The following is a 26,111-nucleotide window of genomic DNA, read 5'->3' on the forward strand; positions in this document are numbered from 1 at the left end:
AACAGAAATCACACTGAACCATTGTCATTGGGAAAGAACATTATTTTCACATGAACTTTGGGTGAACCGTTTATTAACAAGGAAGATAACTGAAAATGAGAGTTTTCCGTAAAATTGGCAATCCGGCTATAGAATGTATAAACAGGCATTTTGAATTGTATATACATTTTAGAGCCACTTTTGAGTTCTTACATGATCTCCACAATTGACAGATCAGAAGAATCATTAAAAATACCATTGTATAAATTTACACTTAAAATAAAATTCAGACTTATGAAACTGATTCTTGGGAAGAGTTAAATCGTTTTATTAAAATTGCTCCTGAAGAGTGATCAGCTCTAGATAGACTAGAATTTGTATTTCAAATGAGTGTATCAGAATTCTATCCTAATGTTCTCCTAGCCTATAAATGCTCTGAACAGCAAGAGTAAAGTCTGCACCGAAGACGCTCGTCAAAATTAAAAATTAACAAAAATCATTTGCCATCTTACATTTTAGTTGAGCTATGTACGGAAGCTATTTTCAGTTATAGAGATTAAAAATAATGTTGCTAAATGCATAAATTACTATGCGAATTTGCAGAAAAGTGAGTCAGTAAAATCACATTAATAGTGTACTGTTATTTATTGCATCATCTTAAATTATGACACAAAAATATGTTTTGTGCTATTTGTAAGTTTATGTTCTTCCTCATATATCACTATTATTGATATTATGTTTTATAAGTGATAAAATATTCTTAGAGGAAAAAATGTTTCTATTTTCGTATCCTTAAAGTGCTTTTTTCCCCCTGCGAGGGGCTCTGCGTTTTCATTTTCCACTGGGCCCTGCAGATATGTAGCTTGTACTGGTTGAGGGACTAGTCTATCTGCTTGGCTTTCTTTGCTGCTTTTTCTATGCCTGCGACATATAGCCCTTTTGCAGGTTTTAAAGGATTCTGGTTACTAATGATGAATGAGATAGTGAGAAGAGTCAAGGCCAAGCTCCTCCTCAGGCCTTTTCTGTTTCTTTGCTTGGCTCTTGGCTACTCAGAAAGTCAGAAACACATGTAGCTGATGGCTACGAAAGCACAGATAGCTCCTGGTCGCACCAAAGCCTCATAGAAGATTCATTTACGTTTTAGAGTCCCATCCCTGAGTCTTTTGAACACGCTTATTACAGGAATAGAATCAAACAGCAATTATCCCGCTAGTGATTTTGTGCAGCCAACGTGCCTACGACCCTGGGCTCCTCCGTCACTAGAATTGACTGAATCTGGCTCGTGACAAGGACTGGGACTAGAGACTCCGAACCATGGCATCTCTGATGCAGGGAATGGGAAGGAGGAAGAGGAGGGCAGTCAGCAGGTGGGACAGAAGGCACATCTGTTTGAGCCAGTCATTTGCAGGTGGCTGTTCATATGTACAAGGCACCCAAATACAGAGTAAGATGTCAAGGCATCTGCGGTAGGCCAAATAATGGCTCCCCAAAGAGGTCCATATCCTGATCCCTGGAACCTGTGAAGATAGTAGATTACGTGGCAATGGGGAATTAAAGTTGAAGAATGTAAATAAGGGTTCTGCCCATCTGACCTTAAAATAGGGAGATTCTTCCGGAATATGTGGGTGGCCCCATTGTAATCACAGGAGTCCTTAACAGTGGAAGAGAGAGGCAGAAGAGGAGAGTCAGACAGAGATGTGAAGTGCACAAAGAGCAGAGAGATGCTATGTGGCTGGCTTTCCACATGGAGAAAGGGGCCACAAGCCAAAGAATGGGGGCAGCCACCAAGGATGGAAAAGGAAGGAATCATTCTCCCCTAAGAACCTCCCAAAAGAAAGAGAGCGTGCCAACACCTTGATCTTAGCCCAGTGAGATTCATGTCAGACTTCGACCTGCACACCTTTGAGAGAATACATTTCCATTGTTTTAAGCCACCAGTGTGTGATCATTGTTAATGACTGTAATAGGAAACTAACACAGCACCCTTGAGTGTTTATGTTAAAGGTACCGGCTCCTGAGTCAGACAGCATGGGTTTTCGTAAGGAGCTCTGCTACTTATTAGCTGGGTTATGAAGGAAATTTCCTAACTTTTCCAAGCCTTGGTTTCCTCCTCTGATAAGTGAGGTTATCACCATCATGGCTGTGTTCTAAGGAAAAATGAAGGTAAATCCTTAAAGACCTTGCCTGGTAAATAGAAAGTTCTTGATAAGTGCTGGTTTAAACAAAGTCATGGGTGTCTGATCCTGGACAGAGTTGTCAGTAAGGCAAACGACTTTCCTTCTCACCTATTTCCAGGTAATTCACTGCCACTCCCCTGCCCCCTTCTGCCCCTGCTGATCCCATTTGACTCTTGGTCCCCCAGGGCTTTTACCCAGGTTTATCTTTGCTGGACTCATAATCTTTAGATTCCACCCTTTCCTATATTTCATACTGTTTCCAATATCTCTTAAAAAAATAAGCAAACAAGATAAATACATAAAGTACTATCTCCAGAGGTATTAATCACTGATATTGCCTTTATCTTTTATGGTCTCTGTAAGGCCTTATGATTTCTGCCATGTTCTACACTATGCCTTCTGCAGATAGTTTCATGGAGTTCTTGGTGGCTGAATAAATGAGGAGTCCCCAGGATCTGCCTTTTAATTGAGGACTTTTGGCTTAAGTTAAATGAGTAAAATCCAAACTGAGGAATTTCAGCTGGGACATATTTTAGGGAGAGAGACCTCCCAGGAGCACTTCAAATCAAGCCAACTTTTATAATGCATTTGGCCTCATTTTCTGTCTACTTGTAAACAGTTCTGGAATGGCTGTCACAAAAGTTCCTTAGGAGGGTATTTGCTGAGTAAAATTGGCAGTTTGATTTCTTCAGAATTCTCAGAGCAGAGAGGTTGGGGCTTATGATATTAACATTTCAGAAGAACTATTCTACAGCTGCAAAGTTTCATTTCGATCTGGGTACCACAGTCAGACGTTCTAAACAGCCATTTGTAATGAGATTGATTACCTTGTAAGGAGATCACCTGCTAAAAAATCCGTTTAGGGGTGCCTGGGTGGCTCAGTCAGTTAAGCGTCCGACTTTGGCTCGGGTCATGATCTCACGGTTTGTGGGTTTGAGCCCCCCATCGGGCTCTGTGCTGACAGCTCAGAGCCTGGAGCCTGTTTCAGATTCGAGCCTGTTTCAGATTCTGTGTCTCCCTCTCTTTCTGCCCCACCCCCACTCGTGCTCTGTCTCTGTCTCAAAAATAAATAAATAAAAAATTTTTAAAAATCCGTTTAAATTCCATAAAAATCATATTATGGATTGATGACAATTCTAAAAATGTATACAAAGCCATTTGAAAGAAAACTGTCTGAGTCAAAACCGGATTTCTAAAGTCATTGGCTGTTATGAGAATGGAAAAATGTCAATTCCACAACAAATGCACAAAGTCCGTTATTAAGTGTCCCATGTGCACGGGTCTACAAGGACTCACAGTTTTTGGTGTCTGTAGTTAAAATGCAAAATTCAAATGTGATGTAATGGTTAACAGAAATACTGAGAACCCATAAAAGACCATTGTTTTCAAATGCTGTCACACACCTGGGCACTTCCTGCAAGTGTACGGTAGGCTCTGCCGTTTGGTTTGTGGTGTGGTCTCCCTCTGGTGGTTGGTGTTAAGAAAGGTACTGGCTTGAAAGCATCACCGCTTTTATTCCCTTTGGCATTTGGCTGACATTTATCTTGCAAGGTGTCTTAAGAGTTCTCTTATTCTGTTCTGTTAAATATAGACCAGGTTACATGTTTTGTATTTTTGACCATTTCATCAATATAGGAAGCTTTCTTATTTGAACAAAAGTTAGTCAGTCAATCCGTAGGCTTCCCCCTATGGCTGTGTGAAAATCAGTTTTGACTATTAGGAAACCTAGCCTGGATTTTCTATCTCTGTGGCCCATTTTGGGCATGTTTTGGCCACAAAATGTCTCTTAATTTGTCTGGGATGTTTTTAATTTGGCTGGGGTGTTTTCCGTCTGCTTTAGAAAGGCTCTGAGTTGAATGCTAAATTTATTTAGCCCACCTGTGTGCCCATCCCTCCTCCATGACCCACGGCATAGCAGGAAACAAAACAGACCAAAATTACTGCCCTCCTAGACTTTCTATTCTATGACATATAGATATGATTTACAAATACATCCATTTTATAAAGACTGATTTTTGGCTTCACCTGTGAAACTTTTGTATAGTGAAAGAGACTATGAATTTAAAAGGCAAATAGGGGCACCTGGGTGGCTCAGTTGGTTAAATTTCCGTCTCTTGATTTTAGCTCAGGTCACGATCTTACAGTTGTGAGTTCGAGCTCCATGCCAGGCTTGGGAGCCTGCTTAGGATTCTTTGTCTCTCTTCCTCTCTTCCTCGGCCCCTCCCCTGCTTGCACCCTCTCTCTCAAAATAAATAAACATTAAAAAAAATTAAAGACAAAGAAAATTGCAACAAAATGGGCTCCAATAAATCAACAAGGAAGAAGACCAATAGAAAAATGTGCAGAAGATGTAAGTAGGCATCAATTCTGAAGGACATTTCATTGCTCTAAAGAAAGAATTGGCAGAAGTGGGATTTCATGATATCATATATACCTGGTTACAGACACAAGCAAGGGTGGCCATTAGAAAAGAGCCGTCTCCCAGCTAGAATGCCCTGTGACTCTTTACAACCTCTCACACAGTGGGTGTCTCAGTCAGACTTCCCTGTAGCGCCGCCCAGAGCCTGTGTGCTGAGTACGCCTGCTTGGAAACTGCACATTGCCTACCCTTTTGGCAAGTGGGAGAAAATGGACCTTTTCCCAGTGGTGTTTACCCCCTTGCTCAGCTCAGTCCCCCAACCCAACTACCATTAGTCGATCCTCACGCCATAAAGTATCCCAGGATTAATTTAAGCACATTAGACTGATCAGTTGGATATTTCCAGATGAGACTGCGTCACTGCTCAGACTGCAGTATCGAGAGTTTACAGCGGTAGACGCATAGATTTTGGCTTCCCCAGGGGGGCAGATGACCTTTCCCTCTTTGACTCAGGGCCAATCTTAATGACAAATTATTTGCTGTCCATTTCTAGTCCCTGTATGGCTTTCCTGAAACTTCAGCCTCATTTCAACCTTTCGCCTTTTCTCTTCCCTTGGCTCATTCCGATTGGATCGCTAGATCTTGTTCACAGAGACATTATCCCTGTTTACCTGTACGAAGAAACATGTGAATCCTGTGAACATTTTGAAAAAAATTTTTAGCAGGGGTTTTCCCCCCATCCCTCTGAGCCTTGGGTGCTGTGTACCCAATATTCTGGTCTCAGCATGCTGGCAGCTATGACTCTGGAATGCAAGTTAATTAAATTGTGCTTATATTTAGTTTTAGGCAAGGCTGATTTTTTTCCTATGTTAGGTTTAGTCTGTGTGGCTTTGTTACATACAATCCTGGTAACTAGGGACACTAGGAGAAATTTTATGTGGCTGTGCTGTGAAAGGCATGCAGTGGTAGAAAAGGAAGCATGGGAGAGGGAATTCAGGGACCTCTGTGTCCCACCAGTATGTAAATCATTTAGCAGAACACAAATGCTTTCACAGTACAAGTCAACTTTCCTGGGGCAATTGACTTCCTTTTCTGTCTCTGAGCCAAAGGAAAGTTAGGAATTCTATCCCTAGATGCTGTTATATTGGTTCCTGTGTGTGTTGATCTAGAAGCAGGCTCTTTTCCAGTTACTTGGTTGTTACAAAGAATCCGGTGCCCCCACTTTCCAGCTCTAAGGAGGCAGTGCTGTATCCCTAAAGTTGGGAAAGGGGACCCTCTAGTTATTCTCAGGTTAACCCTTGTAGCACAAGGCATTTTTTTTTAACACTTGGTGATGACCATCTTTCAGAAGTGAATTACACATTCCCCAGCCTTGGTAAACAGAGCATACTGGTCATTGCCCAATTCAGTGCCAGGTGCTTTCTATCCATTACTGACCAATATACTCAAAGGCCATACCAAAGCAGATAGGATTCAGATAAGGTTATTGAAGCTCAGAAAGGTTCAATAAGTGGCCCAAACTAGCATGAATCACTTAATTTAAATCCAACTTCATACTTTTTCTCCAAGATGACTTTTTTTTACACTTTTTAATGTCTTTATTTTGAGAGACAGTGAGCAAACGGGGGAGGGGCAGAGAGAGAGAGGGGAGAGAGAAAGGGAGACAGAGAATCTGAAGCAGGCTCCAGGTTCTGAGCTGTCAGCGCAGAGCCCAACGGAGGGCTCGAACCCACAGACTGTGAGATCATGACCTGAGCCGATGTCAGACACTTAACTGACTGAGCCACCCAGGCACCCCTCAAGATGACTTTTATTTTCATATCTGAGGTTCATTATTGTGAATAATTACTTCTCTGGTCTGTAGATACAGTCACTATCAGTATGGATATTTAGTGTTTATGAACTAATTTTCTCCCCATTAACTTATTTTCTTCTTATCATGATGCCATTTAGGATTGAAGTTTCCTGATTATTGCGGGGTAGTTTAAGCTTGAAGCGTCGGATAATTGGAAGTAGGCTTTCCCACCCCTGAGATGACCCAAGCAATGGAATGTGTGCTGTCTCCACGGGCTACTTTGTGACGGCAAGTGAGTGGGGTTTGTTGCCATCTGTTGAGAGGAAGGAGATTAGAGAAGGTCTGGGGCAGAGCTCTAATTTAGGGCTTCTGAATCTCAGCACCCAGTACTGGCTATCTGATGTGAAAGATAAGTGATGTCCTACAATATCTTGAAAATTAGTGAATGTTTAAAGATGATAGTGCTTCGGAATACTGTAAATTATAAATAACAATAGGAAGTAGGTGGAAAAGTGATACAAAGCCATCTTCATGGGATTTGAAGTGACTTTTTAGACAATAAGATAGAACTGTTATTTATGCTTGAAAGATGTTTTCTCCAAGTTCTTCTGAGAGTGAATTCTAAATATATATGTCTATTCTCTTTCTGGGTCTCAGGCCACATAGTATTTTATCATAGGCAATTTATTCCAGCTTTTAGATTGTCATTATGTAAAATGTATGAAATGAACTAAAGTAAAAGAAACTAGAAATTTGTATAGCTTAACAAGTAAGAAAAATAACACGGAATAGCTCTTCAAACTGATTATTTTTTGTTTGTCTATCATTCTCTTAAGTCTTTCCATAGGTGTTGTGACTGACTTTCCCATTTAATAAAGGTCTGGAAAAATGCTAGTATGCATAATTTTTCAGATACTACCCCGTGCATGCAAGAGACTGTTACCTCCTTTCCAAATAATATGTATCTCTTTTACTTCTCTTAGATTTATATGCAGACCTCTCATTCTTTTCTAAAAATCATCCTACATTTGTTTGAAATTTGTCAAAGGTAATGTATAGTTCTATCGCTTTCATTTCATGATTCATAATCAAGAATTGCAAAATGTCATATGAGACAGACTTATGTTTGGAGAAAATCTCAAAAATATTCTAAAGCACCATGAAATGATTGTTCTTGTTTAGAAAATAAAGTGTTTACTTTTTAAAGCAAACTCAGAGTAGCACCCCACAAAACCTAAATGTTTGAGTAATTATCCCTGAATTTAGAAATCTCTACCTGCCTTGTCAAGAGGGCAGACTTGCCTATGCAAATAGCTTCTAAATTGTCCGTGTTCTTTCGAAAGTTGAAGTTATGTTATTGCACTTACCTGCAGGAAACGATAACACAGTTGCTGTAGGCATCTTATTTTCCAGTGGTTTTTGACAAAATTGTTTTAGAGTTCTATTTGGGACTTTTAGTTCTATTTGGGGTAGTAGACTAGTATATCCTTTTAATTGGACAGTTCCTGTTTGGAAGTTTTTTCCCTTCTTTCCTCTCTCTCTCCCTTCTTTCTGCGGTGTTGAATGAATAATTTTTTTTTAAGTTTTGTTTAGACTTCTGCTTGGCAGTCTATTTCTGGCAGTCTCTGATCGTGAGGCTAACGTCTTCCTTTTTCTTCTGCCCTTTCTTTACTTTCTCCTCTAATTTGATTTAAAACCTTCTGAGCAGAATTCTGTCTACCTCTATTTCATACCATGATTTTACTTGAGACATTGAATGATGACATGGAATTGCTCTCCAGACTCTATATTCTCTCTCCTATCAGAGTGCCACCAGTTACAGAACCATTTTTGTTTTCTGCTCATGATTTTTAGATAATTTCACAATGACTGATTTTTCTGTAGAACGACAGACCCTCCATCATGCTGTCAGACAGGCGATACATATACTTAGTTCTTAGTTTCAAGAGTTTAAGCTGAAGGCCAGATGGCAAAGTTTCCATTGAATTAAAGCGTAGCTTTATTTCAGAGAGAGAAAAAAAAATGAGTCAAGAAGTAACTTAATCTTGAGGACATTTAATTGGGAGTTGCTTTGGATTTTCTTTGGCCATTTATTTGACGATAGTTTCTCACTAATTGAAACACGTTATATACCAGTCACGGAGGGATTTGGAACTAAAGAGTTGTCCTGTGTGAGCAGACTGGCTTGACCTGGTCTCTGCGGCACGTGTATGAGCACTGTGGGTCATACAGGAGAAAGTCACCACGGTACTTCTGTTTTTAGACTATCTAAGAAGTCCCTAAGCGCATTTATTCAATGGCATTTACTGACCGCTTACCATATTCTGCTTTGGGACAAAGATCTGTATGTTAAAAAGCACTAACAGAGTCCTTTGCTCCCTTGGTAATGAATGAAATATCTGTATAATAGAGCAATCTACTAAGAAAACAAACAGGATCTGTGTTACCATCTGCGCATTTTCAGAAGAGAGAGACCAGCACTGGGGAGGGGAGGGTCAGAGATCATGTGGCATCTCCCAGAGTGGTGANGTAGGAGACATTACCCAAGGCTCAGAAGGGGGCTGAGTCTTGCCATGTCCCTCATGTGGCAAGGACCTTGCTTACTTGCTTAGGGAAAGAGGCAGGATTTCAGAGGGGAATGGCTGTGTGGGGCAGCCAGGAAAGCTTGACTCTGGGGACCATGACCCTGTACCCTGGGATGGATCAGACATAGTGGAGCGCTCTGTCTAGTGTAAACCCAAGGGCTTGGAACCATGAGTCCCTCAGCGATCCTCTGAGGAACTCAAAGCTAGAGCCCTTCCTCAGTTCTTCCAGGCACCGTGTAAGCCCCTTGGATCCTTGCAGCACCCTAGGAAGGCTGAAATCTCTGAAAAACATGGCTGAATAAGATTTCTTATCACCTTTTTGCGTGAGGAAGGATGAATTAATTTGATTCAGAAAAATAAAGTGACGTGGCATTTCTCATACCATAGTGTGACAGAGTTAGATCCACGACCGCGACACCTTCAGGTGGGACATTCAGAGCGTATTGCGCTCCCAGGTCTCACTTCTCATTCTTTTTTCTCATGTTTTATAACTTCCCCGAACTCTCCTTCTCCCACCTCAAAAGCTACTCATCCCATAGCTCATTCTTTCAAGTCTAGATAGGATGAGAAGTGCAACAGCCTGTAGTTAAATTCAGAACTAAGAATTCATAGCCAAAAAAGTGTAATTAAAGTGTAATCTCTCTCCGACTTTAACTAAACACTTACAATCTTAAGGGTGAAGGGTTGTCAAACTTGTTTTGGCAGCAAAAACCCATTTTCAAAGGAAAGTTTCCACGGGCGGAAGTATGTAAAGTGGACAAGGGAGGAGGTCCCTGGCAAAGGACGGGAGCAGGGGACTGGAGACACCCCTCCAGCCCATGATGTGGCCCCAAGTCCTTTCTCTTGGTCTCCTAGAGTTCATCTGAAGACCGCCATTTTAACGTAAGGAATGAGTAATGTGGATGTAGGTGGGAGGTGGGGGCGGCGGAGGAACAGTAGACACATCTCCACAGGCCAGTGGGGAAGATTATTGTAGGTAGAAGTGTCCTTTATACTCTTGGTCCAATCGCACAAGCAGATGGCACTCAGAGGCAGGCTTGCCAGCAGGTTGGAGTGAGTATCCCACGCTAACACAGAGGGATTTTAATATTTCGTCAGCACCTTATTTCCCTACCAGTTAAGAGAAGAAAATTCTAAGTTGTGTATTGCCTTTGAACATCTACCCCCAAAGGAATGATCATTTAGTTCTGCTAGGCACCTTATGTTCTGTCTTTACTTATTTAACAACCATTTAATACTATCTTAGACTCAGGAGTGAGAGAAACTGATACAATGCTTTCTCTCAAGGAACTTACATTCTAGAAAGGAGACAGAGAAACAATAAGCAAGAAAACATCTTCTGCTAATATAATTATAGGAATCATAAAGAAACAGTCTTTTTTTTGAAAGTAGTCTGTAGTTCTGATGGTTTTGAGCATCAGCGCTATTAGAAGGGATTAGCATGGTGCACCATATTTAATAGATGCCTAGTAGATGTGGAAGAAGGTGAAGAAGAGAATGAAAGCATTTCTCACCTTGGAAGACACTTTTCCTGAGGAAGTCACATTTTAGTGATAGGATTAGAGAGACAGACAGAATAAGACTGGCTTCATGTATGGACTGTGAATATATTCCTGATGTTGATGATTCTTCATCCACAGCCTCCTGTATCTTCAAGAGTGATCATTGTTTATTTGATCCATGCCAACCTGTAGGCAGAACTGGGTACCACTCTGCTCTCCACAAAGAATATACTCATGCAAAATCACTTCAAAACGCTTTCAGCCCCCCACCCCCACCCCACCCCACTTCCCTTGATATCAGGCACCGATTTATTCTCTTCTGCAGCAACAAAGTTGTCCTCCCTTTTCGAGCTACTTCTTCTCCTTTTACGCTCTCTTAAACATAGTGCAGTTAGACTTTTGTCCTTCTAACTCCATTGAAACTGCTCTTCTCAGAGTCTCCACGGACCTGACATTGCCAAAATCTCATCCGGGCACTCTGGTGTCAAGTTCAGATGCTGCCAACTCACATCTTTATATTTATAGTCCTATCCTCCTTCCCAGTCTCTGAACTTATATGTCCAGTTGTCTACTTAATCTCTCTGCTTGGGTGTCTCCTGTATGTGTCAGATGCAACATGTCCAAAATGCAACTCCTGATCTTTTCCCCCACAGTCTTGCTCCTCCCGTAGGCTTTTCCACCTCAGGAGATTGCAGTTCCAGTCTTCTGGCTGGCTGGAAACTTGAAGTCCTCGCTGGCTCTTGTATTTATCTCAAAACTCTCATCAAGAGGACCAGGAAACCCTCTTGGCTCTACTTTGAAAACACACCCAGCATCCAGTCATGTCTCGGCACCCTCACTGCCACCCCCGCCAAGCCACCATCGCTCTCTCTGGACAGCTCCAATGGGCTCTCAGCGCTAGTTCCCACTGCTTTCTTTGTCCCCTGGAGTATTTTCAACACTACAGGCAGAGATCCTTGTAAACATAGGTCAGATCATACCACTATTTCCTGAAACCTTGCAATGAAATTACTTTTATTATAAGTTCTTGCAAAGCCCTAGGAGGTTGACCCCTCCCCTCCAGCCAGCTTCACATCTTGCTGCATTCTCCACCACTTGCTCCGCTACAGCCACACAGGCTTCTGCTGTTCCCCATACCCCACACGGCCACCAGACATGTTCCTGCCTGAGAGTCTCTGCACTGGGACCCCCTTCTGCTAAAATCTTCCCCTGAAAGTTGTTACTTAAATGTCAACTTTCAAAGAGGCGTGCCCCTGGCCCTCTAATTAATATTGGGACCTGACTTACCCCCACATAATCTGTGGACTCTTTTTAAAATAGAATTTATTACCTCATTATTTATTATAATAAATAACTTTGTTACGTTTATTGGTATTTGTCCCTCTAGAATACAGTCTCCACAAAGAGATCTATTCTGTATTCAATGGTATCTCCCAACCTCTGAGCAAGATGCCAAGTTGGCTAAATAAGTGAGTTGAAAAGTTAACGACATAAGCTTTGTTAATTCCACATGGCAGATAGAGGAAGAGATTACCCCTCCCGTTCCTCAGAAAACAACTTGAAATATCCCAGTAGATATTTCTGTTTTATAAAGAATCTTCTCTGTACTGTGCTCCTTAGGGGACACCACCAGCGTTTTTATTTAGCTTTCCCCCAAGACAGCGCTTAGCAGCATTGGCTCCTCTCTCCCCCCGTGGGGATCCTTTACTCCTTCATACACAGAGCTCTGATACCCATGCATACCTACCCATATTAATGTGCAACAAAAAGAAGGGTGAGCTAGTGATTGTGGCTTGGAAAACTGGGTGAGACCGAGTTGACTTACTTGAGCCTATCGTTGGATTTTCTTTCTCCTTTTTCATCTCTTATCTTTCACCTCAATCCTTTTATCAACCCAAAGATACAGCGCTCTCTACAAGAAGAACTGCATCAGCTGCTAAAAGATTAGACATGTTCTTTTTTGTCTAGTCAAATATTCTTGTAAAAGGTAAGAGGGATAGTGGTCGACAGTAACTTAATTTCAAGCAACTTGTAGAACGAAGGCCTAAGAGGGTCTCAGTACAAGCTCAGGTGATAACAGTCTCCACCAGGTCAGCTTTCTCATCAGAGGTAGAATTGAACCTGAGCTTCAGACTTTATACAAAGGCTTAAAGAGTGGGTGAATGAGGACATTATACAGTCAGTGACTGGTAGGTAATTTTTGAAAGGGACTCCAAAAATTAACAGTCAAAGTATTGAGAGCATTTGCCAACATAAGTGGTGCCCATATTACACTGGCAGAGAGAACTGAGAGACCTAGAAGCAGTTGTAGAAAATCTAAAGGCTTTCAGGAAATGGATGTTATTTCAGCAGTCTGTTATTAGAGACCAAAATACTGAAAAGAATTGATTATCCTCATGGGTATGTACTCTTCAGAATCCAGAGAATTCTGAAGTCAGGTGGTTCATAATTATCCCTCTCATCTGGACATGTAAACTAGTGTCTCATCTGGACATGTAAACTAGCATACCTTTTTATGCTGCTATTATTGCATTAATAATCAATTGCTACATGTATAAATGGAAATCAATTTTGGTGGTGAAGTATCTTTACTTGGTACACTTATCTCTAACAGATGACCATCAGTAAAATATTTGCTACATAAAGGTAGGGGATTATTTTTGCTTTCTTCACTGCTGTGTCCCTAGATGCTAGAATAATGCCTAGCACATTGTAAACATACAGTAACTATTTGTCTGATTAACAAATGAATCTTCTGTTGATCAATTTGCCATTGATTTAAAGTCCAACATGTACCTCTTAGAATTATAGATGATGTTAGTGGAAATGGTGTCAGGATTGTATAGCATGACTTCTCAGGGAATCTTTGTTACCTTAAGGGCTAAGTCAAAAGGTTATTTGAGGGGTGCCTGGGTGGCTCAGTCAGTTGAACATCTGACTTTGGTTCCGGTCATGATCTCAGGGTTGATGAGTTCAAGCCCTGTGTCAGGCTCTGTGCTGACCACTCAGAGCCTGGAGCCTGCTTTGGATTCTGTGTCTTCCTCTCTCTCTGCCCCTCTCCTACACATGCTCTGTCTCTCTCTGTCTCAAAAATAAATAAACATTTAAAAAAAGGTTATTTGAATGAAGATTATTGGTGTAAGCAAGTGAAATGTATGGTTGAAAAATTTCTACAGAGACTTGTTATGAGCTCTCTCAGTGTGTTCTCCAGAAAACCCAGAGCTAAGAGGGAATGTTATCTCACCTGGTCCAAATCACCCGAAGGGCAGACATTTATCTTTTATGTAGCTAGAAAAATACAGACAGACTTGAACTTTTACTTGAACCTGGTGTCTTTGAACTGACCACAAATCAGGTGACCACACAACTGCCCTGGACAAGAAACAGGTCACTAGCGTGTGGTATGGAGGATCGAGCCTGAAGCTCAGACCTCATGATTCCATGTCTACCTGACTATAAGACTTTAGGCAACTGTTGTCTTAACCACATGGCACTCTTCACCATTTCTCCTAAGGAAGTTGGATAGAATGCCTGCCTGTCTTCTTTATGCGGCTGCTTGGAAATTCTGAATAAGATGTGTTTGAAGTACTTTGCGAGTTGACCAGTTTTATGCACCAAAAGTGGAAATGTTGAATCCAAGTGAAGGAGAAATCAAACAGAAAATATACCAAAGTTATTCCGAGTTTACAAAACTAATAGTGATTAATGAAGCTTTGAACTTCTAAAATAAGAATAAACAAACAATTTACAATGTAAAACCAAGGGTAGCCACACCTCCTACTGAGGAACCACACAAAAGAAGTCAGTTTCTCCTGAATCAGCCAAGACAGGGGGATATCAATAATGAAAACAATGCAAGCAATGCTATGTTTTAAATTTGATCCAGATTTGACATAACCATACACAAGAAATGGCTTTACTGGAATAAAATATATAGGGTCTTAAAGATGAAACCTAGATGTTAGGAGCTATTTACTGGTGAACTTTCAGCTACATTTCTGGAGGAATCGTCGGGGCCCTAAGGTGGGGAATGCAATAATTCTTCCGAAGCATTGCAGCTGCTGAAATGCAGACAGATGGAATTTCTTCAGTCTCTAATATAACACAGAAACAATCCCAACAATAGGATAAACACTTAGGCCTTGAAAATGTTCTCCTAACGCTAGAGAGAGGATACTGTATAGACTGGCCAGTGAAATCTTAGTGTTTTGGATTCTCATTTTATATCTGGTTTCCTGTGTACAAAGTCTGTATTTGTAGGTATAGGCATGTGTCCCGTGCTGAGTCCTCTAAGACTATTCAAAATATAAACACGGTTCATATTTTAGCGGTTGAAATCCATAGATGTCATTTGTATGGATCCTGAAATGGTGGCATGTAATGGAAAACCAGACACTTGTTGTTGATCGTTTGATGATTACACATGAGGTAACATCCTAAGAAACTTAACTAAATCAACTGGTACTTAATGTTCAGCAAATTGAAATTCCTATTTCCTTGATAGAATTGGGAAATAAGTAATTGCATTTTTTATTTGCTTTTTGGTAATATATTGTGCTTCATTGAGATTGAGGTGACTTTTCCCCATCATATATTAATTAAGAACCTTCTCAGTGCCAGCCACTCTCCCACTCTCACATGGGAAATGTGACTGATGTGGGTTTCACTGCCTGGAGCATTCAGTCTATACTTCTGTGTATTTCTAACTCTGAGTTAAAATATTCTGTATTTCCTAGTTCCATTTAGTTAGTCAACAGAGTTCATCTCATCAAAGATTATACTATTCTGGGAGTGGTGACAGCAAGCAGGCAACTGACCACACAAGTGATCACACTATCCTTCCTGGAGGGATGGAGACAGAGATAGAAGTTTTCAAGGGTTGTATTTACTTACTGTTACTCTGAATTGAGAACTCATGAAACACTTAGCTTTTTTTTTTTTCTGATTAAAAAAGTCAGACATCATGAAAGCCAGTGGTATACCCCAGCCCGGAGCTCTTTCTCAGGCCCATGAAAGGAAGTGGGCATGCTCCTGCCCTGCACTTTCCCATCGCCTTGCTAATGCCAGCAGGTGCATGCAGTCCAGATAGGGGATGCTCCTTAATCACCTGGCTCTGGTGGTGGTAGAGGGTGATTTCTGGGCCCCACAGGACTGTAACTAGTGGAGAGGCAGTTCTTGGCAGGCTAGAGATAGGCACCCTTATGCTTACTGCAGCATTACTTACTATAACCAAGATATGGAAGCAACCCAAGTGTCCATCCACAGATGAATGGATACAAAAGATGTGGTATATACATACAGAATTGAATATTGCTCGGCCATAATAAAGAATGACATCTTGCCATTTGCAACAACATGGATGAGTCTACAGAGTATAATACTAAGTGAAATCTGTCTAACCGAGAAAGATACCATATTTCACTTCTATGTGGAAATTAAGAAACAAAACAAATGAACAAAGAAAAAAAGAGACAAACAAAAAAACAGACTCTTAAATATGGGGAATAAATTGGTGGTTGCCAGAGGGGTGGGGCATTGGGGGATGGGTGAAATAGATGAAGGAGATTAAGAGTACACTTACTGTGATGAGCACTGACTAATGTTTAGAATTGTTGAATCACTATATTACAATGGAAATTAACATAATTAATTAATATAAATAAATTAATATAAAATAATTCACTGCATGTTAATTATACTTGAATTAAAACAAGTTAATGAAATAGTTAATTAAAAATGGATAGAAGATGTGAATAGACATTTTTCCAAAGACATGCAGATGGCCAACAGGTAACTGAAATGATGCTCAACATCACTCATCATCAGGGAAATGCAAATCAAAAGCACAATGAGATATCACCCCACCTCCATTAGAATGGCTATTATCAAAAATATAAGAAATTAAAAAAAGAAAGACAGGACGACAAGTGTCGGTAAGGGTGTGGTAAAAAGAGAACCTGTGCACCAAGGGTAGAAGTGGAATTGGTGCCCCAACCACTTTGGAAGACAGTATGGAGTTTCCTTAAAAAATTAAAAGTAGAACTACCATGTGGTCTAGTAATTACACTTCTGGGTATTTATCTGAAGAAAAGGGAAACATTAATTCAAAAGTTACATGCATTCCCACATTCATTGCAGCATTATTTACAATAGTTAAGATACAAAAACAAACTAAGTGTGTATCAATGGATGAATGGTGTGTGTGTGTGTGTGTGTAAAAATATATATTTATACACACACACATATATATACATATACATATGTATATATAATGGAATATTATTGAGCCATTAAAAAAGAAAGAAATCTTACCATTTGTGATAACATGTATGGACCTCAAAGGCATTATGTCAAAGGCAAAGTCAGAGAAAGACAAATACCACATGATCTCTCTTATAGGTGGAATCTTAAAAATAGACAAAAACAAAACACCAAGTTCACGGACACAGAGAACAGATTGGAGTTTCCAAGAAGCAGAGTCAAGGGGGAGGTGGGAGAAATGGGTGAATGTTGTTTTTTGTTTGTATTTGTTTAAATAAATTGAATCAAAAAATTTTTTAAAACAAAAAATTTTTAAAAACAAGCAAAAGACCTTATTTACCAAAAAAATCCATATCTAAAAAAAATTCAAACCATAAGGGAAGAGAGCAAGAGAATTCAACAAAATGGCAGTAGGTACATACCTAATAATTACTTTGAATGTAAATGGACTAGCGTGCACGCTGTGGCAGCTCTGGGAGATGCTGCCATGAAAGGAGGCGGACGAGGAGATGGGGCAGAACACTGGTTTGTCCCACAAGAGCATAGGGCATGAGTAGGGCAGGGGTCCTGACTCAGGAGCTTCTGGCCATGCCTGGTCTCTTCACTGCCCTGGAGAAGGTCTGAAGTGGGACTGAAATGGCAGGTACTCAGTGTTCCCTGATTTCTGTATGTTATCATCTGTGGACACCTTATTCCCACAACAGTCCGGCTTGTCCATTCCCTGATCTGCAAATGCCCATTGCTTCATGGATTTGGAGGCTCTCCGGTCCTCCCTGAATGACTTTGCGTCCCTGTCACCTGATGACAGTTGGGACAGTGTTGGATAACGGTGGAACCAATCCCACCCCACACTGTAAACACACTCTTCCTTACCAACGACCTGACAGAAGTGATGGAGGAGGTGCCGCAGAAGAAGGCGGGTCTGATTCTCTCTCACCATCTGCCTATTTTCCAACCCTTGAAGCGCATAACCTGGAAAATGTGGAGGAGTGCCTGGTGCCCCTGGCTCTGGGAAACAGTCCGTATTTATTCTCTTCACACAGCCCGGGATGCTGCACCTCAGGAAGTCAACCGCCAGTCGGCTTAAGGGCCTGGAATTTGCACCTCCAGGACCATACATCCTTCCAAAGCTCCCAACTACCCCACAGGGGAATGCACAGAGCAGAACTCAGTGCTAACTGCACCCACGACCTGGCCAAAGTCATTTCTGCAGTGAAAAGTATTGCGCATGTTTCTGTCGTGTCTTCTAGTAGGACTGATGATGAAGAACAAACACAGGTTAGTCTGAATCAGGGGGATTTGATGCAGGCGGTGGCTGTTCTTTCCAAGCGCAGGCATCTTATTAGAGACTGAAATTCTGTCGCTGGGGAAGCCTCGGCTCCCACATGCTGGAATGGGGGCGGTTGCGCACAGTGGATGCATCTGTTTCCTGGGCAGCCATGATTGTGGGAATCAAAAGTCACTTTGGACTATCTCATGGTCACCTTGCTCTTGGCATAAGAAGAACCTTAGTGTCTCCAGTCAAAGTCATGACCCTGTGCAGTGGTTCTAGGAGCACTGTGCTGCAGGGGGCAGAGGCCCACCTTTCCCTCTGAGGTGAGATGTCCCATCGAGACACTCTGTATGCTGCGCCCCAAGGAATCAATGTCAACACAGCAACACTGAGTGAGGCTTTCTTTCTGATCTTCAAGATATGCTGGGTGCTCACTTGGGAGAATAAGATTAATAGTATCCTGTCAGACAGGGACTCTCTTCATGTGGTGCACAGCATACGAGAACAACAAGAGGACACAATCGACAAACTGATTGGTTCCCAGCTTGAATGCATAACAAGAATCAATGGAGCTGGTATCCTTCTGGAAGAATGTCTTAGAATGTACATTATTTCTGGTGTCTAATTCTGCTTCACCAAATGTTCTGTAGCTCATATGGTGAAAACCATGACGTAACTACCATTAAAGAACAAATATTCATCATAAAAGACAAAGTAAGAATATTATACAACATAAAGTATATATTATTATAAACTCCAGGAAAGATCAACTAGAATCTGTTTACTTAATATTCTTGGTAAGTAGCTCAAGTAATCATCCGCTTAGCTGAATTATAGATGGAATGTGTCATTCTAGATCTCTTTGCCCTTGACCAGTTTAAAAACCTACTTTAGGGGCACCTGGGTGGCTCAGTTGGTTGAGCGTCTGACTCTTGATTTCGGCTCACGTCATGAACTCATGGTTGGTGGGATCGAGCCCTCTATGGGGCCCTGTGCTAACAGCCCAGAGCCTGCTTGGGATTTTCTCTCCCTCTCTCTCTGCACTTCTCCCACTAGTGCTCTCTCTTTCTCAAAAATAAATATGAAAAAATAAAAGTAAAAACATACTTTTAATAACTTTGGTTTGAAACACTGATTTCTAGGTAGTAGCCTCTAGAGGCTGATAAGGTCGGTCTGTTAGTTCCTGTTCCTAGATTACTACTCTTTCACCTAAATTTCAAAGTCAGAAGGAATTTTTTGTTTTTTTATTAGTATACATGATCATTATTCATAACTATCATTTTATTGCTTTTTAGGTAACTCACCTGTAATATTATTAGTAATATATAAAAATGGTTAGCTTTCAAAATACTACCAGTAATTATATAATATTAATGTTGTGCCAGGCACTCTCCTAGGTATGTTATAAACACTTTCAATTCTTCATAGACAAGAATATAGGTATTAGAATTCCTATATTACAGAAGAAGGAACTGAAATAGAGCTTAAAGAGTTTACCCAAGGCCACATAGTCAGGAAGTGATGGAGTTAGGACACAGACTCAGGCAGTCCTGGGTCCAGAGTCTGTGTCCTTAACCACTTCTTAATCAACATAGATGATAAAGCTGATATAAGCAGGCTGTAAGAAATCCTGAAGGAAAAGTAATCCATTTTAACTGGGATTTTCTTTGGGTGGTATGATGGAAGGTTTTTCTTATACATATTTCCAGTTTCTGCTAGTACGTTACTTTGATAGTGACAAAAGTAAATCTTAAAAAAAAAACACTATTTCACATGAGAAAGCAAAGAATTTTACTTTTCTTTTGTAGGACCCTTTTTCTACCAATCTTATCTCCTGGAGGATTTAGTATCCTAACTTACAAATTATTCTTGATGAATCACCTGTAATATTAAGTCACTACAGAAATAGCCAAATGATCTGAGCCTTAAGAAATGCACCCAGTTAGAGAATTGGAGGAGGAGCCAACAGAGGAGGTGGGGGAAGACTGGCAAAGTGTTAGAAGCTGAGTAGAAAGCTTTGACGAGGGATGGTCAAAATGTCCAAGGAGAGAGAATGAGACAGCAGACAGTTTTGAGAGACTGTCTCAGTGGTATTTGCATCAGTTATTGTTTGTATTTTATGTTCTGGGCCCATAGAGATGTGGGGCGAATAGGACAGAAATTTGGATGATACTTAAGGGTTCTTGTAATTGTGCCAAATATATGCAGAGGGCCTACACAGAAGGTTTTTCTGGGGGACATGGGTAGAATTCAGTCAAGAGGTACAGCTTGAACAAACACAATAAGTATAGAGAAACAGCACAATGAGTTGAAAAAACCCAAGTAACCAATTCATTATTGTCAGGGCAGAAAACAGGAGGCAAGGAAGGTATGGTCAGAGATGACACTTAAGAAATAGCTTGGGGCCAGTCATTCTCAAACCACTTTAAATTTCAGGCACACTTAAGGTATAGCATGATTTTACCTTTAATGGTTAATAAAGTTGAAGGTTGTGGATTCCTTTGGATAGAGTTCCAGAAGGGGTTAATTGATCACATAATTTCCTTATGATTGGACAAACTTATTGCCAAATAGTTCTGTTTTAAAGGGATGACATTATTACTCTAACTTTGAAAGTTTCTTTACTAGCATGCCAACATGTAGAAATAACAAAAAAAAAATACCTCCAAATACATCATTTGTAGTTTTTAAGAAATGAAGTATCACTGAAGATTTAAAAAATAAGTAAATGGAAATTGGCTAAATTATCCAATCAAAAAACAGGGAGTGGCTGGATAGATTTAAAAAATAATAAGTAAAGAAATAATAATAAACAAAGACATTGTTTTATACCTACAAGAGATGCACTTCGGATGTAACAGCACTCAAAGACTGCAGGTGAAGGGATGGAAAAAGATGTTCCATGCAAAAAGAACCTGAAAGAAAGCTGGGGTAGCTATGCTTATATGAAACAAAATAGACTTTAAAATTAAAACTGTAATAAAAGACAAAGAAGGGCATTACATAGTGATAAAGGGGTCAATCCAATGAAAGGATAATAATGTTTGTAAATATTATGCATGCAACAAAGGACTACCTAAATATATACAGCAAATATTAACAGACCTAAAGGAAAAAATTGACAAGAATACAAAATAGTAGAGGCCTTTAATACCCCATTTACATCAATGGATAGATTATCTAGACAAAAATATCATTAAAGAAACATTGGTCTTAAATGATACATTAGACTAGATAGACTTAATAGATATTTACAGAACATTCTATCCAAAAGCAACAAAGTACACATTCTTACCAAATGCACATGGAATATTCTCCAAGATAAATTATATGTTAGGCCATAAAACAAATTTTCATAAATTAAAGAAGACTGAAATCACATCAAGCATCTTTTCTGACCACAACAGTAGGAAACTAGAAATCAAAGAAGAAGGCTGGGAAAGTCACAAATATGTGGAGATTAAATAACCCCACATAAATACATACATAAATATATAATGAGTCAATGACGAGATCAAAGGAGAAATAAAAAAATACCTTAAGACAATAAACATGGAAATACAAATCTTTGAGATGTAATAAAAGCAGTTTCTAAGAGGGAAGTTCCAGCAAGGGGGCCTACCCCACGCAACAAGAAAAATCCAAATAACAATCTAATCTTATACCTAAAGAACTAGAAAAAGACAAAGAAACAAAGCTTAAAGTTAGTAGAAGTAAGGAAATAACAAAGATCAAAGCAGAAACAAATGAAAAAGAGACTAACACAATAATAGTAACTAAGTAACTTGAGCTTATAACTGAAAGCTTGATCTTTTAAAAGATAAACAACATTTAAAAATCCTTACAGTCATGAAGAAAGAAAAAAGAGAGAGGGCTCAAATAAATAAGAAATGGAAGAGGAGAAGTTACAACTGATACCACAGAAATACAAAACATCTTGAGAAACTATGAAGAATTCTATGCCAGAAAATTGGATAACCTAGAAGAAATGGATAGTTTCCTAGAAACATATAATCTTCCAAGATTGAATAATGAAGAAATAAAAAATCTGAATAGACCAATTACTGGTGAGAAGATGAATCAGTAATCAAAAACCTACCAACAACAAACAGAAGTCCAGGACCAGATGGCTTCACCAGTGAATTCTACCAAACATTTGAAGATTTAATATATATCCTTTTCAGACTCTTCCAGAAAGTTGAAGAGGAAAGGACACTTCCAAACTCATTTTACAAAGCATTACCCTGATACCAAAACCAGGCACGGATACCAGAAGAAAGAAAGGAAGAAAAGAAAAGAAACAAGAAAACAACAGGCCCGTATCTCTAATGAACATAGATGCAAAAATCCACGACATTTTTCACAGAAATACAACAGTCCTAAAATTTGTATAAAACACAAAAGATCCTGGATAGTAAAAGCAATCTCAGGAAAAAAGAATGAAACTGGAGGTATTATGCTCCTTGATTTCAAACTATATTACAAAGCTATGGTAATGAAAACAGTACAATATAGGCATAAAAACAGACACATGGATCAATGTAACAGAATAGAGAGCCCAGAAATAAACCCATGCATATATGGTCTGTTAATTTACAACAAAAGAGGCAAGAATATACAACGGGGAAAGGACACACTCATTAACAAATGGTGTTGGGAAAACTGGACAGCCATGTGTTATCTGATATGCTAAGGAATGAAACTGGACCACTATCTTACATTATACACAAAAACTCAAAATGGATTAAAGACTTGAATGTAAGACCTGAAACCATAAAATGTATAGAAGAAAACATAGGTGGAAAGCTCCTTGACATCAGTCTTAGTGATGAATTTTGGATCAAATTTCAAAACCAAAGGCAACAAAAGCAAAAATAAACAAGTGGAACTACTTGAAACTAAAAACCTTCTGCACAGCAAAAGAAACCATCAACAAGATGAAAAGGCAAGCTACTAACAGGGAGAAGATATTTTCAATGATGTATTGGATAAGGGATCAATATCCAATATATATGAAGAACTGATACAACTTTATAGCAAAACAGCAACAACAAAACACAATCTGATTTTAAAAATGGGCAGAGGATCTGAATAGACATTTTTCCAAAGAAGACATACAGTTGGGCAACAGACACATAAAAAGATGCTCAACATCACTGATCATCAAGGAAATACAAATCAAAAGCACTATGAAATATCATATTGTTAGAATGGTTATTATAAAAAAGACAAGAAATAGCAAACGTTGACAAGGATATGGAGAAAAGGGAACCCTCATGCACTTTTGGTGTAAATGTAAATTGGTGCAGGCACTATGGAAAATAATATGGAGGTTCCTCAAAAAATTAAAAATAGAACTATCACATGATCTAGTAATTCCACTTCTGGATATTCATCTGAAGAAAAGGAAAACACTAATTTGAAAAGATATATGCACCCCTATGTTCATTGCGGCATTATTTACAGAAGCCAAGATATGTAAACAACCTAAGTTTCTATCGATAGATGAAAGGATAAAGAAAATGTGGTATATATGTGTATGTGTATACACACATCCACATACACAAAGGAATACTACTCAGCCAAAAAATAAATGAGATTTTGCCATTTGTAACAAGACAGGTGGACCCTGAAGGTATTATGCTAAGTGAAGAAAGTTGGACAGAGAAAGACAAATACCATGTGATCTCACTTACATGTGGACTCTAAAAAACGGAACAAAGAAGACAAAACAAAACATGTAGATACAGAGAACAGAATAATAGTTTTTGAGGGGAAGGTGGTTGGGTGTGAAGGAAATGGGAGCCAATGGGGGCCAAGAGGAACAAACTTAGTTACAAAATAAATAAGTCATGGGGATGTAATATACAGCAATCAATAACATTGTAGTGCATAGTTGCAAGTTGCCAAGATAGTAAATCTTAAAAGGTGTCATCACAAGAAAAAAAATCTGTAACTCTCCCTGGTGATGGATGGTAACTAGAATGACTGAAGTGATCATTTGGCTGCATATACAAATATTAAATTATTATGCTGTACACCTGAAACTAATATAATGTTATGTGTCAATTATACTTGAATAATAACAGACACCATTCTTATAAGAACATTTGTAATATACAGAGCAAAATAAAATGAAGAAAATAAAAATTACTTTTAATCCTAATACTGGGGAGAATCACAGTAACTGCTGATATACTTCTTTCTAGGCCAAATTGTATTTTGCTCTTTCCCGTACCAAACGGTGTTTTTCCACTGAAATTACCTTGAACTTTGTTCCGAGACCTCAAGTATTTTCTGCAGCATTCTTTTCAATGGATGTAACAGTAGTTCTTATTATGAAGGTAACAACATTTATTTAACCAGCCCCCAAGTATTACATGGTTCTTATTCTATCATTTCATTATAAATCATGATGGTATGAAAAGCCTTAAAAATAAAAACCTGCACTTATTTAGAATGATTTCCTTTGTATGAAGTCCAGGAAATAAGATGCTTGGTTAAAACTCATGCACAATTGAAAGGCATTGGATGCACATTACCAAATATTTAAGTCTATTTTAACACCCATTTTATTTTGAAAAGGAACTGATCTTTCCTTTTGTTAATGATTTTCCTTAAAAAAAAATCTCTCTAGCTTTTTATCTTACACCTGTCTACTGTAATGTTGAAACGATTGAATATTTGTTGAATTTTTATTTAAAAAAGTACCGCAATACTAAAAGCAAAAAAATATTAAAATATAACTATGTTGAAGAAAAGAATGAAAAAATCATTAGGTAATGTTTCACATTCCTTATGGCAAAACAGACTCTGATATAGTTCACTGGCATTTTTTTGAGGCAAGTAAATATATTTCACTACAGGACAGGGTGTCCCTAGGCCTGGTTCAAGCACAGGACAGTTGATTCTTTTTACTGTAACTTTACTGCAACATTGTGTAGCATTTTAATTTTTTTAATGTTTATTTTTGAGAGAGAGAGAGATGGAACACGAACAGCGGAGGGGCAGAGAGAGAGAGAGGGAGACACAGAATCCCAAGCAGGCTCCAGGCTCTGAGCTGTCAGCACAGAGCTGGATGTGGGGGTTCAGCTCACCAACCCTGAGATCATGACCTGAGCTGAAGTCAGACACTTAAGTCTGAGCCACCCAGGTGCCCCATGTTGCAGTTTAGAAGGAGAGGGGTGCTGTTTTATTATTATTTTTTTAATGTTTGTTCCACTAACAGCACTTTTTAAAATAATTTGCAGTTATTAAGAAAAATACTCACATTTGGTATGTTTCCCACCTAAGTGGTGCAATCAATAAGGCTCCCCTCTGGTGCTCTGAGCCAGCTGAGTTTATTTTTGCGTTGCTCAGGCAAACACCCTCGCAGGTAATTCCTTTTTTTTTCTTTTTTTTTTAAATGTTTTATTTATTTCTAGGAGAGAGAGAGAGAGAGAGAGAGACAGCGTGAGCATGGGAGGGTCAGAGAGAGAGGGAGTCACAGACTGAAACAGGCTCCAGGCTCTAAGCTGGCAGTCAGCACAGAGCCCGACGCGGGGCTCGAACCCACGAACCGCGAGATCATGACCCAAGCGAAAGTCGGACGCTTAACCGACTAAGCCACCCAGGCGCCCCATTGGCAGGTAATTTCACCACTCCTGTTCTAGAGGGCCACAGGAAACCCGGTGAGGGAATGTGGAAACAAATCCGTTGAAGAGCCAGGGAAGAAGGTTTTCCCTCTGTTCTTTATTTCCCCTACTTTTATTTTTTTTTTTTAATGTTTTATTTATTTCTAGGAGAGAGAGAGAGAGAGACAGCGTGAGCAGGGGAGGGTCAGAGAGAGAGGGAGTCACAGACTGAAACAGGCTCCAGGCTCCGAGCTGGCAGTCAGCACAGAGCCCGACGCGGGGCTCGAACCCACAAACCGCGAGATCATGACCCAAGCGAAAGTCGGACGCTTAACCGACTAAGCCACCCGGGCGGGCGCCCCTACTTCCCCTAGTTTTAAAGGAACAAGCCTTCTGACGCTGTCTTCCCGCCCCTGTGTTCCAGCGCTGTGCGGAGCGGCCGAGAGCTTTCTGTGCACCAGCGGGATCTGCCTGCCCGGGAAGCTGCGGTGCAACGGCCACAACGACTGCAACGACTGGAGCGACGAGGCGCACTGCAGTAGGCGCGGGGCTCTGGGGGTGTGCGGG

The 26,111-nt window shown here is 39.8% G+C and overlaps 1 protein-coding gene and 1 pseudogene across 3 annotated transcripts in view; both read left to right on the forward strand.

Moving 5' to 3' along the window:
• Positions 1 to 26,111, forward strand: part of CORIN (corin, serine peptidase) — a 244,707-nt gene that overhangs the window by 125,330 nt on the left and 93,266 nt on the right. For all 3 annotated transcript variants that reach the window (XM_077757822.1, XM_077757821.1, XM_077757823.1), the window contains exon 6: positions 25,969 to 26,082. In XM_077757822.1, the coding sequence (XP_077613948.1) occupies positions 25,969 to 26,082 (114 nt within the window). The remainder of the gene's footprint in view (positions 1 to 25,968; positions 26,083 to 26,111) is intronic.
• Positions 17,335 to 18,556, forward strand: LOC144226344 (NIF3-like protein 1 pseudogene; annotated as a pseudogene).

This window comes from Crocuta crocuta, unplaced genomic scaffold (assembly GCF_008692635.1).
Source record: "Crocuta crocuta isolate KB4526 unplaced genomic scaffold, BGI_CrCroc_1.0 scaffold282, whole genome shotgun sequence".
NCBI lineage: Eukaryota > Metazoa > Chordata > Mammalia > Carnivora > Hyaenidae > Crocuta > Crocuta crocuta.